Source organism: Candoia aspera, chromosome 18 (assembly GCF_035149785.1).
Source record: "Candoia aspera isolate rCanAsp1 chromosome 18, rCanAsp1.hap2, whole genome shotgun sequence".
Taxonomy (NCBI): Eukaryota; Metazoa; Chordata; class Lepidosauria; order Squamata; family Boidae; genus Candoia; species Candoia aspera.
The window spans coordinates 2,889,063-2,902,940 of NC_086170.1; the positions used below are offsets into that span (position 1 = coordinate 2,889,063).

At 51.4% G+C, this 13,878-nt stretch overlaps 1 protein-coding gene across 1 annotated transcript; it reads left to right on the plus strand.

The window, feature by feature from the left end:
- Positions 1-1,420: 1,420 nt before the first annotated feature.
- On the plus strand, positions 1,421-4,694 carry LOC134507159 (solute carrier family 2, facilitated glucose transporter member 5-like). The gene is made up of 8 exons (XM_063317652.1): positions 1,421-1,800; positions 2,059-2,184; positions 2,381-2,574; positions 2,625-2,930; positions 3,465-3,566; positions 3,762-3,837; positions 3,965-4,092; positions 4,500-4,694. The coding sequence occupies exons 1-8, from the start codon at positions 1,713-1,715 to the stop codon at positions 4,680-4,682; spliced, it is 1,203 nt and encodes a 400-aa protein (XP_063173722.1). The 5' UTR covers positions 1,421-1,712; the 3' UTR covers positions 4,683-4,694.
- Positions 4,695-13,878: the final 9,184 nt, after the last annotated feature.

Genomic DNA, 13,878 nt, shown 5'->3' on the forward strand with positions numbered 1-13,878 from the left:
CAGGAAACCTGCCCAGCGTCTATAGCTTCTGCACACATCAGAAACAATCATTTACCCTATACTCTGTAACTTTAATTTAGAAATGGATTAGTTTCTGTCTTGATTCCCCCTCCCCAGTTTTGGTGAGAGGTCTCAGCAGTTGCTCCAAAGCGGAAAAAGCAGCTTGCCTCTGCTTTCCATTGACCAATGAATTAATGAATTGCTTCTGGGCTGCTTCGCCTAATAATGGAGCAATCACACCGTGGTAGCTCTAGCAAGCAGAAGGGAGGGTCTGTTTAAAATAACTGAGAATTAACCCTAAATTCCCTTTTTTAACGAGGTTGCTAATGCCCGTCCGCCTTTCTCCACCTCCCCTTTTCCATGTTCTTTTTCAGAAAGCGTGTCTTGCTGTTGAATAATGGCTTCACTTTTTTTGCCTCAGCCTTTCTGTGCATTTCCAGTGTAGTTGGTACCTTCATCTTCACCGTTTTTGCCACTTTCAGTATTGGGATATGTTCAGGTGAGAAGCTTTTCAGATAACCCTAAGACTGCTGGGCTGATCTCTGTCTCAGATTTGTTACCCAAGGAAAGGAGGAAGGGGTAGAAGTTGGCACGTTCTCAGAGGTACTCTCTCCTCGTCTGTTCCACACAGGGAGGCGAAAGACCGAGGCTGTACTCCAGATCGGACACCTCGGCCTCTTTATAGTTTTTCACCACAATTGGGATGCTGAAGAGGCAAACCACTTTCTTAGAGACTTGGCTCTTCAGCAGGGCAGCTCAGAAGAGCAAGCAAAGCATTATATCTCCCTTGCTTGGGATGCGCTACTTCAAGCTCCTGCCTTGATTTTGGGTTAAAACCATAGAACGAGGAATAAGGCGGGGTCTTCTATTCCCCATCAAGCTTTTACCACCCACGGGAGGGGGCCAGTTTGGGGAAAAAGTTGGGTTAGATTAAACAGAGTGCCGCTTCTCCAAATCAACTGCTAATTTTTGTGCAGAAGCTGACCTGACTGTCCATTGAGAGTGGGCTTTATTTATAGGAAATTGTGCTTATTGGCGCAATCCTAAAGCAGAGAAGAAATTCTGAATTCTAGACAAAAAGAACTATAACTGTGGGTTTGAACTGTAACCTTACGATTACAGATTAAAACGACTGGCGCCATCTTCCATTGCCATGCTCCTGCAGTTTGGTGGTGTATTATCTCTTGAGATCCCAACCATTAAAATGGGTTTTGCTCTTGAATTTTGGCTCCCAGACCTAACATGACACCAGATTAAAATATTACAACCAGGGCAGGAAAAAAAAAATTGCAGGGACAGCACGGATTCAGTTAAACCTGGAAAAGTCTCAAAGCTGAGCTTGGTCCTCGGTGAATTCACAGCAGCCTTGTGCTGTATTCTTGAAAACAATGCAGAACCGTTTGCCCTTTCATCATTCCAGAATATTTTTAATTTCTAGTCTTGGGATTTGAGGGAAGTCTCCTGTCCAAATGCAATCCAAGCTTCACCCTGCAGAGTTTTTCAGCATCAACCAAGACTGGCTGGGTTGAAGTTCTCTGTTGTGAACCCAGCATTTCCAAGATTGGCCTTTGCCCATTTTTCACTGTTTTTGCATAATCTATCAAGATGTGCCGTGAACTCACCGTTCAATTTCCTTATTCAATTTAGGTATCTTCTCCAGCTGCGTCCCTGTGTACCTGTTAGAGATTTCCCCCACCCCCACAAGAGGATCTATGACTGCAACCTCAGTCCTGTTTCTCACCCTTGGTGTTCTGATAGGTCATATGTTAGGAATCCCCCAGATTCTGGGGAACAAAGAAGGTACATACATTGATTGAATCACCGCTGAAACTAATTTTTGGAAACCTTGCAGGAGCCAGGATAACTTCTGCACAGTGGCAAAATCATTGCCCGCTTTCACATTTCTGCCTAAGAGGCATGACATAAAAGGAAAGGCCACGGGGCAGGAAGAAGAAAAAGAAAATGTCCGGCCTAGATTCTAAAAAACAGTGGAAGGGTGGGGAAAGGGTAAAGTCTTGGCAAGTTGTCCATCCAAACTGTCCTTTCCACCTAATCCAGGTTTCCCATTATTGGCTGCTGTACTGGGTATCATTGCTACTGGATGCATTTTGCTACTGCTTAACTGTCCAGAAAGCCCCCGGTTTATATTAATTCAGATGAAGGATGAAACAAAAGCAAGACAAGGTAGAGGGACCCTAGGCACACCAAGGTGTCAGGGCTTGGGAACAATGGAGATGGGTCATAGTCCTCCTAAAGCTCATCCCAGCCTCTCAAACCCTCAGCTGCACTGTGGGGAAGAGGTGCTGCTTCCCTGTCTTGGCTGCACTGTGCGAATTCGCCTCCTTTCTCCGCATTCAGCATTTTCTCTCTTTCCATCCAGTCTTAAGAAGCCTGCGGGTTCAGGAGGACGTGGAGGATGAGATTCAGGAACTCTGTGCAGAAGACCTTTACGAATACACGGCCAATGAGAAAGAGATGACTACCTGGAAACTCTTACGCACTCAAAGATTTCGGTGGCCTGTAGTCACCATCATTGTTATGATGGCTGGAAGCCAACTCTCGGGCATCAACGGGGTAGGAAAAAAAGCATCCCAAACACTTAACTAAATGCAGGAGAAAACAAGCAAACCAACAAACTGCAATGTGGATCGCGGGGTTTGTTTTACACTGGAATCGGGTTGTTTTGGGTAACCCATTTCCCTTCTCTTTTACGGGCAGCAGATAGAAAGCCCAAATCTCCTTCATTCTCCTCTCCCCAACAACCTTTGGGTCCGCGGCGCCCTCTTCAGTGCAACTCCTCTTTTTCACTTGGACCGCAGATGATGTTTTACTCAGAGGAAGTCCACAGAGTTATGGGCTTCTTGGAGAAGAACGCCAATATCCTTTCTATAGGCATCAATATCATCTCCACCTTAACCGTCCTCACCGTGGTAAGCTGCTCGCCTTTCCAGCTTTCTTAAAGGTTAAAACCCAGGGCAGGATGTGGCTTTCTCCCCCTCCCCACCTCTTGAAAAAAAAATAAATCAGAGTGCTCTGAGCTGGCTGAGAGAATAGGAAAGAAGGGTTTCTGTGGAGAAAGGGCTCTGCTCGGTGGAAAGGACCTCCTGAAGGGTCTATGTCATTGCTCGGTGAAACCTTTTATATCCCACCGGTCCTTTACAATCCGTCCAGGATCTCACTGGGTATCTTGACTGCCAACTCTTTCTCCAGACTTGCTAAACAGCTGGATGAGCATCCAAGGCTGCTGTTTAAACGATTTCAGGACCTACTAATTTTCCAGAGGCAGGAGACCCCACGTTGCTTCCTTGCAAGAAAGAAAGAACGGGGGGCTCCATTTTTCGCCCTGCCGTGGTGGCGTCTGGAAGAAGCAACATCAAAGGGGATAGGGCTCTGATGCCTGCCGCCTTGCCCTCGAGATTCCCCCTTGCCATACATCTGTTGTGTCCCCTTGATTTTTTTCCTAGATCAATTTGATCGAGACGTGGGGGCGGAGAATTCCTCTCATCATGGGCTTTATGATCTGCAGCATGACTTGCATCCTCTTAACGTTCACCCTCGAATTCCAGGTTTGAAAGCGCCCTGTTTTAAGCCAGGGTCTCCTCCCTGCCCCTCTTCCCAAGCCCCCCACCTGACTCTTGTCCTCGCTGGGAGTCCACAAGCAGTTTGGGCACCTTAAGCCTAGAGAAAGGTGGGTGCTGGTGTGGAGTGGGGGGTCCCCTTCACAAGACTTGTTCCCTAGTGGGCTTTCTTTCTTTCCACAGGTCCATAACACTTTATTAGCCTACCTGAGCCAGATTTTCATTGTTATCTTTTTAATTGGGCACATGATAGGACCAGGTAGGTGAATGGGCAGAATACTGAACATTTGCTAGAAATTTCAGACAGCAACGGGGTTTGCAAAACAATCAAAGAAACAAACAAAAAAGGGCAGCCCAGATCGAGCCCTTCCTTTGCCTCCCCCCAGCTACGGTCTGCGTTGTTATCCTGGGAGAACTTTTCCTTCAATCGAGCCGTGCCTCGGCCTATGCGGTCGGATGCTGTGCAATGTGGTTCGCTAACTGTATCTCTGGGCTGATTCTGATCAAGTTGGAGGTGAGTCCTCATGCAAACAGGGTTTTTTAAATCTCTTTATGGGATGCTGGCATGGCCCTTCCACCCTCCCCCTGCCCAGAATTTTCTGGGAGATATTCTGAGTTGCAATTCCAAGTTGCAGTCCCAGCGCAGCCAGGCTGAATCTTGCCCCAGCGGGTGGTTGTGAGCTGGGAATCGTAGAGGGGGGAAGAGAAATGGGGAGCGACCTTGGATACGATGGATCAAGAAAACAGAGCAGATCTTTTCAATCTGTGGATTTGTTAACAAGCCATGTTAAAAATTGAGGCGGGCAGGAGTCAAGCATCAGCCGGTACGATGGGGAGTGGGGTCCGGAGCCCCGAAATTGGCTAAGCTTGGTGTAAGTTAGAAAAACTCTCATATCATTTTTCCTTTGCCCCCTTTCCTAGTCACTCCTGGGCCCCTACTCTTTGCTGCTCTACTGGCCCCCCTGTGTGGCCACCTTCATTTACCTTTTCAAGATGATCCCTGAAACCAAGGGGAAATCCTTTCTGGAGATCCAGAAGGTCATGTCAGAGCGCTTAGCCAAGCCAAGGAAGAAAAAGCAACTCAAAATGAAAGAAACTCTCTGAATTTATTAAAAAGAAATTGCTGATTTTCAAAGGATGGCCCGCCAAGATGCCTTACTGTATTGCTACCTTTCCATGTACGTTGTCCTCTGTTTCTCTTTCCTGTGGGGTTTAACTGTAGGTCTCCTTTCCCCTGGATTTCAGTTCTTCCATTCAGCCATGATGTGCAAACCAAGAATTTGGCACTAAATATTTTAAGCCTCTTCATTCCACAGATTTATCTGGTATAACTAGTAGATCCTTGTTGAGGATCAGATTATGAGGACCCTGAAGACAGTTCTGGGCATCAGGGCACTGTTAGAAACTGCATTGGGCGCTCTCACAAAATGGCTACTGAGGAGGCATGGCCAGTCACAACAGAGAAGAAGCAGGGCTATTCATGTCACAATCCCTTAATTTCATCCCCCAAATCTATCTTTGCAGGGTCACTATGGGGCCCTCAGTGCTGCTAGAAATAAAAAATTTAAAGTTTCTGTGCCGTTCCCCTTCCCTTTTGGTTTCTTTTAATTTAAATAAATATTTCTTTAGAAGCTCAAATCACAAAAACTGTAGAGATTCTTCCTGTGCAAGGAAACACTTTTTAAAAAAAGCTCTCCAAACAGCATGCATACTGTCCGTCAGTAGTAAAAAGGATTGAGGACCTAAGTAGTACAACATGCAAGGAAGCGGGGAGGAGGAGGGAAGAGAAAAACAAACAATGCATTCATAATTGTGACCAGCTAGGATGAAAATCATTCAGCTGGCCCACATTTCAGCATCCCTGATTAAATCACCCCCCACCAACTGTTCTGCAATAATATAATAATAAAGCGGCCATCTCAAATGCCAATGAAAGGCTAAGAGAAGGAAAATATTTAATTATTGTGCTATTAAACACTACCTTTAGCCGTGCAGCCTTGATGCTCTGAACTGGTCAGTGAACTGACTATTTTCTTGGAATGCCTAAGGCTCCCCAGGCTAAATTAATCAAACAGGCTTTGCTGAGGCATCATCAAAACCTGCACCCACCTGCCCAGATAAAACCAGATGAAAATGAGACACTGCTTGATTTCAGGTTGGTTTTGATCTCTCCTTCTGGCTGGGAGAGTTTCTTCCAGACTGTTTTTCACTGTTCGTGTTTTCCACCCTGCTCACTTGGGATATACAAATGGCACATCTGGGTGTGGGCCCATGCGAGTACAGAGGACCAGGGAGGTGGATTGAAGGTTCACATCTGGAAAGCTGATATTAGAGGGACTGGGGTTGCAGCTGGAAAGTCAGATTCAGACTAGGGTGTTTTGCTTTGCAAATTGGCTGATAAATCGGCGTTATTAGAAATTATTATGAAAACAATCATAATAATAATCAGTAAGGTAATGCTCAAGATCCTGCAAGGTAGACTTCAGCAGTTCATGGAGCGAGAATTGCCAGATGTACAAGCTGGGTTTAGAAAAGGCAGAGGAACTAGAGACCAAATTGCCAATATCCGCTGGATAATGGAAAAAGCCAGGGAGTTTCAGAAAAACATCTATTTCTGTTTTATTGACTATTCTAAAGCCTTTGACTGTGTGGACCATAACAAATTGTGGCAAGTTCTTAGCGGTATGGGGATACCAAGTCATCTTGTATGCCTCCTGAAGAATCTGTATAACGACCAAGTAGCAACAGTAAGAACAGACCACGGAACAACGGACTGGTTTAAGATTGGGAAAGGAGTATGGCAGGGCTGTATCCTCTCACCCTACCTATTCAACTTGTATGCAGAACACATCATGCGACAAGCTGGCCTTGAGGAATCCAAGGCTGGAGTTAAAATCTCTGGAAGAAACATAAACAATCTCAGATATGCAGATGATACCACTTTGATGGCTGAAAGGGAAGAGGAACTGAGGAGCCTTATGATGAAGGTGAAAGAAGAAAGTGCAAAAGCTGGTTTGCAGCTAAACCTCAAAAAAACCAAGATTATGGCAACCAGCTTGATTGATAACTGGCAAATAGAGGGAGAAAATGTAGAAGCAGTGAAAGACTTTGTATTCCTAGGTGCAAAGATTACTGCAGATGCTGACTGCAGTCAGGAAATCAGAAGACGCTTAATCCTTGGGAGAAGAGCAATGACAAATCTCGATAAAATAGTTAAGAGCAGAGACATCACGCTGACAACAAAGGTCCGCATAGTCAAAGCAATGGTGTTCCCCGTAGTAACATATGGCTGCCAGAGCTGGGCCATAAGGAAGGCTGAGCGAAGGAAGATCGATGCTTTTGAACTGTGGTGTTGCAGGAAAATTCTGAGAGTGCCTTGGACTGCAAGAAGATCAAACCGGTCCATCCTCCATGAAATAAAGCCTGACTGCTCACTGGAGGGAACGATATGAAAGGCAAAACTGAAATACTTTGGCCACCTAATGAGAAGACAGGACACCCTGGAGAAGATGCTGATGCTGGGGAGAGTGGAGGGCAAAAGGAAGAGGGGCCGACCAAGGGCAAGGTGGACGGATGACGTTCGAGAGGTGACGGACTCGTCCCTGGGGGAGCTGGGGGTGGTGACGACCGACAGGAAGCTCTGGCGTGGGCCGGTCCATGAAGTCACGAAGAGTCGAAAGCGACTAAACGAATAAACAACAATGCAGCTTGGAACAGGCATTTTATTTATTTATTTATTTATTAATCAATCAAATTTAGCCAGTTTAAGGTGATTTAACTCGGTTTCCCTTGTCTAAACCTGTTCTCCAGCACCTAGGCCCCTTATGGCAATATTAATAATCACGTTCATAATAATGAAATCATGAAGAATATTAATCCCATGCGATAAAAAGCCATTTATTTCCTTTTATGGCTGTAACACCACAAATGGCCACAGGAGGGCAGAGTTTTCTGCCCCTTAGCATAGGCTGGGCTCTCCTGCAATCTTGCCTCTGACTAGTGTGATGACTACAATTCCCATCATGCCCAGTAAGTGGCTCTGGCGAAGGCTAGTCCAACACGCTTGGAAGCTGCCGGATTGGGGCGAGCGAGCCTGCCTTTTGGCCTGGGGGGGGAGGACATGTAGAGACCCCCCGGCCTGAATTCCGGTCACCTCCAGGTGCCCCTGCAGGTCCACCAGGATGTTTTTCTGCAGCTCAGAAAAGTAAATGCGTAGGAGAGACGCCGTTGACTGTGAAGAATCGTTATTCTTCCTTGCCTCTTCGGCAATGTCTGGAAGGTTGTATAACTTTGGCACCTAATAATAATTTTAAAAAATCAAGATCTTTTTGTGTGGCTCCAAATCCCTGCTCTCGGTTTAGCCGCGGGGCCAAGGGACGAGTGTGTGTTCACAGAAACAACTTTCAAGAGTCACGCGAAGTTTATTTGCAGCGGATTAATCGTCCCAGAGAGTCGTTCTACATCAGCACCTTGGGACACAATAATCAACCTTCACTCCAACGATTACGGATGAGCGTTTGCACCAGCCCAGTTACACGCTTGGTTTCACGGCAAACAAAGATCGCCGCTTTCCAGGCCGAGTTGTGTAATGCCCCTCCCTGAGGTCTAGCAACCTGAAAAGTACACGACTCGTCGGGCTTCCAGAACCCCTGGGAAAGGCCGGGGCTCAGGTGCCTTTCTGCGCTCGCTCCTCCACGTAGAGCTGCATCTGGAAGGAGGAGGGAAACTTGGCCTTTCTCGGGCACTCCGGGCGGGCGTTTTTGCAAAGAGGCGGCAGCCCGCTCGGGAGGTTTGGGGTAAGAGACGGGGGGAGAGGCGGGATGTGGGAACCGGAAAGGGGGCCACTCGGGACCCGCTTCCCACCGGCGGGACAGCTGACCTGCCCCTTGGAAAGGGTCTCCAGCTGCAAAATCCAGGGATCTCCGGGCATTCGGGAAACGGAGGGCACGTTGAACGGCTCGGCCCCTTTGCTGCCTGGCAGCCGCACACACACACGGCACGAAGGGGGGCGGGGTGTGAGTGTGCAAAGGCGCTGGCTGGCTCCACGCTGCGGCTGCTGCTCTGGGGCCTGATGGGTTGTGTGAATCCAAAGAACTGGGACCGAGTCCGCAAGCTGGCTGAGCCCCGCCCTGTGGTGCAAATGCAACCAGGGAGGCGGCTGGGGGGCCACGTTCGGCAGGGAGAGGGGGGCAACACTGTCAAACCCCCCCCACACACCCCTTCCAGGCAGCAACTGAGCTGGGGGTCCATAGCTTCACCCTGTAGAGCAGCTGCCCCCTGGCGGCCAAAGCGAGGAACCGCAGGCCCAGCTGCCTAGACCCCTCCTGGGATCAGGGTCAGCTGACCCCAGGCAGCCAATCCCGAGCCGCTCAGAGGTCTTAAAAGGAGCAAATTCGCAGCAGGTGTTTGTCTCCGCCTGCGAAGCTGGCCTGTGGCGGGGCTGCGCCCTGGGGCGGAAGGTGCGCCTGCGCAGCTCCGAAGGGTCCGACGTCCTGGTCTGGGGGGGGGGGGGGGTCGGCCGCGGCTCGCACGTGTGGACGGCCTGCTCCTCAGCCAGAGTCCGGGGAAGTCCTCCGGGTTGGAAAACAAACAGGTATGGCTGCCCGTGCGGTTAAGGGGAGTTTAGCGGTTGTTTGTGTGCATTTCCCATATGTCCTCCCTGCCGCAGTGCTGACTAAAATGCGTGGGAGTTGTAGTTTGCCTGCATTTGCCATCCCGTATACCTGAGAGTAACCCATGAGGAAGCAGAGTCAGGTTTAGGAAAGCGTGTACCTCCCTAACCCTGACTTGGCTTACTCCTGACTTACTTTCAAAGTGTGTGGAACATATTGCCCAATCATACTTTTAAATAATGGGAAGGATGTCCAAGCAAGTGTCGTGGAATTCTTAAACCTGGCTTGTGCCCTGTATTAAACCATGGCTTGTTGAATCAGCCACAAGGCCCTGGATTTGTAAAATGAGATGCTAGAAACCATGGTTTACAAACCACAGTGTCTAGCTTTGTTGCTGGCCCAACAAACCAAAGTTGTATTTGACTTGGCGTGGTGCACAGATAGCGTGACCCACAACTCCTGTGTGGGTCTTGTGATTCTGGGATTCCTTGCCTTACCCCTTCTTTTTTTATTATTTTCTTGCTATTTCTGCACTTGCTTTGTTTTTCTTTGCGGGCATGGGTGTGGGACCCCAACCAGCCAGGGGTGCTAGCCAATCCCAGCCAATTAGGAATCGTGGGGCGGCACCGCCAAGCGCAGGGAGACCTGAGCAGACTGAATAATACGGATGACCAGGAGCCCTGTGTCTCCATAAGGCTGCTTAGTGCAGGGTCTCAAACAGTGTTTCTCAACCTGGCTGGGGGATTCTGGGAGCCAAAGTCCACACACCTTCCAGCTGCCAAGGCTGAGAAGTCCTGCTTTAGAGCCTGTGGCTGATGCCAGGCGGGCCCACTCTTTCTGGCAGAGCAGTTGCAGCTCTCTGGTTCGGCTTTGGAAGGAGGACGGATGATGCCGGATTGTAGGCACCCTTTTTGCTTTACTTTTTATTCCCCAAGTCCTTGCAAGCTCAGCCCACCTTGGGCTGGGAGTCAGTTCCCAAATGCCCAGTGGTTGGCCACGCCCGAATCCATGCAGGGGCTTCACTCAGGGGCGCGCTCCCTTCTCAGGCTCACGAGCACCGTTTCCCCTTGTGCTCTCTCCCCAGGTGGCCAAGCGGGTGGGCCGCATGTTCTACGTGGCCAGCTTCCCGGTGGCCTTTCCGCTGCAGCCCCCGGCCCTGCGGCCCACCGATGGCAACTTGCCTCCCATGGAGCTTCGCCTGGCCTCCACCGGAAGCGTGGCTTCGTCGCCCTACGGCGGGACGCTTCTCCCCAGCCGGGTCTCACCAAAGCAGGAGAACGGGACCCCCTTGATGGCTCTCGGCGACCCCACCAAGCCCCCGTCGTAATCCCCTGCCTCTCCTCCGGGATCTGACATTTCATGATCTGAAGAAGCAAGCCCACCCAAGAGGCCACATGGGACTTTTCTGAATTGGGGAGTTGAAAGAACGGACGGGATGTTTTTCTGGATTAGGGAGGGTGGGAGGAACTAATCCAGAGGGAGGGAGGGAGGAAGACACACATGCCTGGAGAGGGAGGGGGCCCGCCTGCGAACACACCTCGGCAGAAGGGCCAACAGCGGATCCCAAGGAGAAAGGAACCCCCCCACCTTCCTTTTTCTGGGGAGAACATCCCTGGCTGGAACCGGTACGACGCAGTTCCCTCCTCGGGAGGTCTACGCATCGCTGGCAACTTTTGAAATAATACCAAAGACAGACAAACTGATCCGGCACTGAAAACTCCTCCGGTCCGTGTTTACTTCAGCTCGGATGGTACAGCACAGCCAAGCTCTCTGGGGCACCTTCTCTCTTTCTCTTTGGCTTTCTGTGTCTCTCTCGGTGTGCGTTGTTGGTTTTTTCCCCCATCCTCGCATATCTGGGTGTTCGCTGGTGGGAGGCTGCAGGTGGTCCATTCAATGGTTGGAGACCTGCCTGGGAATTGTCGGGAGGGGGAGAAGAAGGAAGCAGAAGGATGTTGTAGTGGGGTGGGGGTCCTGTTGCTCCCTCCTGGAATGGGGTGTGTGTGTGTGTGTACACATAGAGAGTTATGCTCCGTTTTAATTGGTTTTTGTGTGGAGGATGTGTGCAGTTTTTCCCGGCAGGGCCGCCTGGCTGAGGATGCGAAATTGCACATTTTCCCTGGCATCCACACTCGGGCGTTGCCTATCCATGTTTAGCCCTTGCCAGCTTTCCACCAACCTGTGTGGGAGTTGGTGTGAATGGGAGTGTGTGTGTGTCTCCCCAGTTTGTACAGCGGTGGAAAAAGAACGTGTGGCCAAGCTTGCCTGTTCTGTTTCAAGACACCCACAGGTCCTTTTTCCCCCTTGTGCGTTTTCAAGAGCACCAAAATCAACCCAAGACAGCTCAGGGGCACCTTAGCTGCTTACGATATACGTACACACAGCCTTAATTTTAAAGTGATGGACGGTTGGACAATATACATACACAGGTATGTATGCATATTGTCCAGCTCTCCATCACTTTAAATTAAGGCTTTCCAGCAAAGCAGTTGAAAATAACCGTCAAAACGAAGAACCTGCTCAATGTATGAAACGGGGGTGGGGTGCGTCCTTCAGAACAGCCATTCCTGGGGGAAGGTTTTGTGGGCAGTAGAACTATTGGGGGTGGGAGGGGGAGGAGGGTAAATGTAGCCTTGCTTGTTAGATCAAGCCTTGGCCTAACGAACCAGGTTAGGCCAAAGTAAGTATGAAAGGGCTTTTGTGTTGCTGGCACCTGTGGAAACCCAGCCGGATGGGCAGCGGAGAGGACGGGACTCACAGGTAAGAGGGGTAAGTGGGGTGTGGGGGAAGGGGGCCTGGCAGGAAGATTGGGGGGGCAAGCGGGCCAGCCGGTTGGAGGGGCCGGGCGTAAAGCCAAGGGCATCGCTTGGCAAGGGCTCTCTGACTGGCTGGCCTGCCTGCCCCCCCAATCTTGCCAGCGCCTGCCTTTCTCTGCCTCACCTTGGCCACCTCCACCATCTTTGGCCTCAAGGGTGGCCCAAGGGGGGGGTAGGGAGAGGCAGGCCCTGGGTGGCCCCCAGAGGCCTGCCAGGGGCAGGAATGGCCCATCCATCTCACCAGGGCCTTCCTCTTCCCCCGTCTCCCCAGGAGGGCTGCTGATGGTGGCAGCTGAGTTGGGGTGGGGAAAGGAAGGCGCTGGGTGGGGGTCAGAGGCAGGCTGGGGAGGGGGTCACTGGCAAATGTCTGCTGCTCCCTTTCCCCAGCCCTCCTTATGCCAGGCTTGTGGGCAGGGGCATTGGTGAAGGAGGGAATGGGAGGTCTTGGCATTGAGGGTGGGGGGACAGGCAGAGGCGCCTCCCTTGGAAACTTGGGTGGGGGCACTCTGACCTGCCTGTCCCTCTGCCCCTCTTTGGTCCAGGGTTTCCCAACCTTGGCAGCTTGAGGATGGGTGGACTTCAGCTGGGAGTTGAAGTCCACACATACCTCAGAAGTTGCCAAGGTTGAGAAATGCTGCTCGGATCTTCCTTTCCCTCCTTCGCCTTTGCTGCCAACAGTCTCCCTGCAAGCCTGGCATGAGGGGGCTGGGGAAAGGGAGCAGCGGGCGCTTGGCAGGGCCCCCCTTGCCAGCCTGCCTCTAGCCCCCTCCCAGCGCCTTCCCTTCCCTGCTCTGACTCATCTGCCACCAGCAGCCCTCCTGGGGAGATGGGGGGGGAGAGGAAGGCCCTGGGAAGATGGGAGGGGCCACTCTAGCCCCTGGCAGACCTCTGGGGGGGCTGCCCAGGGCCTGCCGCTCCCCACCTAGGGCCCCCCTTCAAGCCAAAGATGGTGGAGGTGGCCAAGGGGAGGCATGGTGGGGGGGGGGGGAGAAAGGGGAGAACAAAGCCAGACAGTAGGAGGCATTCAATTTTTTTATTGAAATTCAAGAAAACAAGCAGTACACCCCCCCTTCGGGGAAACCCCCTCCTCCCAGGACTCCCTCCCCTGCCTCTCCCCCCTAGGATTGAAGCGAAGGGCCTTGGCAGGGGGAGGCCCAGGGAGGAGGGGGTGGGGGCAGGACAGCTGCTGGGAGGTGCCAAGTGGCACAACCCAGCAGCCCTCATGCCCCCAACCCATCCTCCCCAGGCCTCCCCCTGCCAAGGCCCTTGGCTTCAATCCTGGCCTAGGGAGGATGGGGATGGGGCAGAAGGGCCAGCTGGAGACCAAGGGGCATCTCCCAGCAGCCCACCTGCCCCCACCCCATCTTGCCTGGGCCTTCCCCAGCCCCTGCCAAGGCCCTTGGCTTCAACCATGGGATGAAGGGGGGGGGCACTCTGACAAGACCAGGGCTGCTGCTGGTGCCTTGGATGCCCCCAAGCTTTCTAGGGCCTCCCTCTGCCAGCCTCCCTTTATGCCAGGGTTGGCTCCTTGGCCCTCTACCCCACCAGCCCACCATGCACAGCATCTTCTCTGTGCATCCCTTGCTGCAAGTAGTGGTGCACAACACAGCCAGGGCTTGAAATGAAGTGCAGAGCCCCTGCCAGGCTCAGCAGACACAGGAGGGGCCTATTTCAAACACTGCCTGCCTTGTGCATCCCTAGTTATGAGCAAGGCAGGAACCTCAAGACACAAGGATTTTTCCCTCTGACTGCTCTCTACCCTGGGGGAAAAAATGGGGGAGGGTCTTTCCTTACACAAAGTGAATCCAAGTGAGGCCCTCACAACAGCTCTCTCTCAGCCTTGGCACCCTGAAGAGGTGTGGCGCTGAAGTCCAC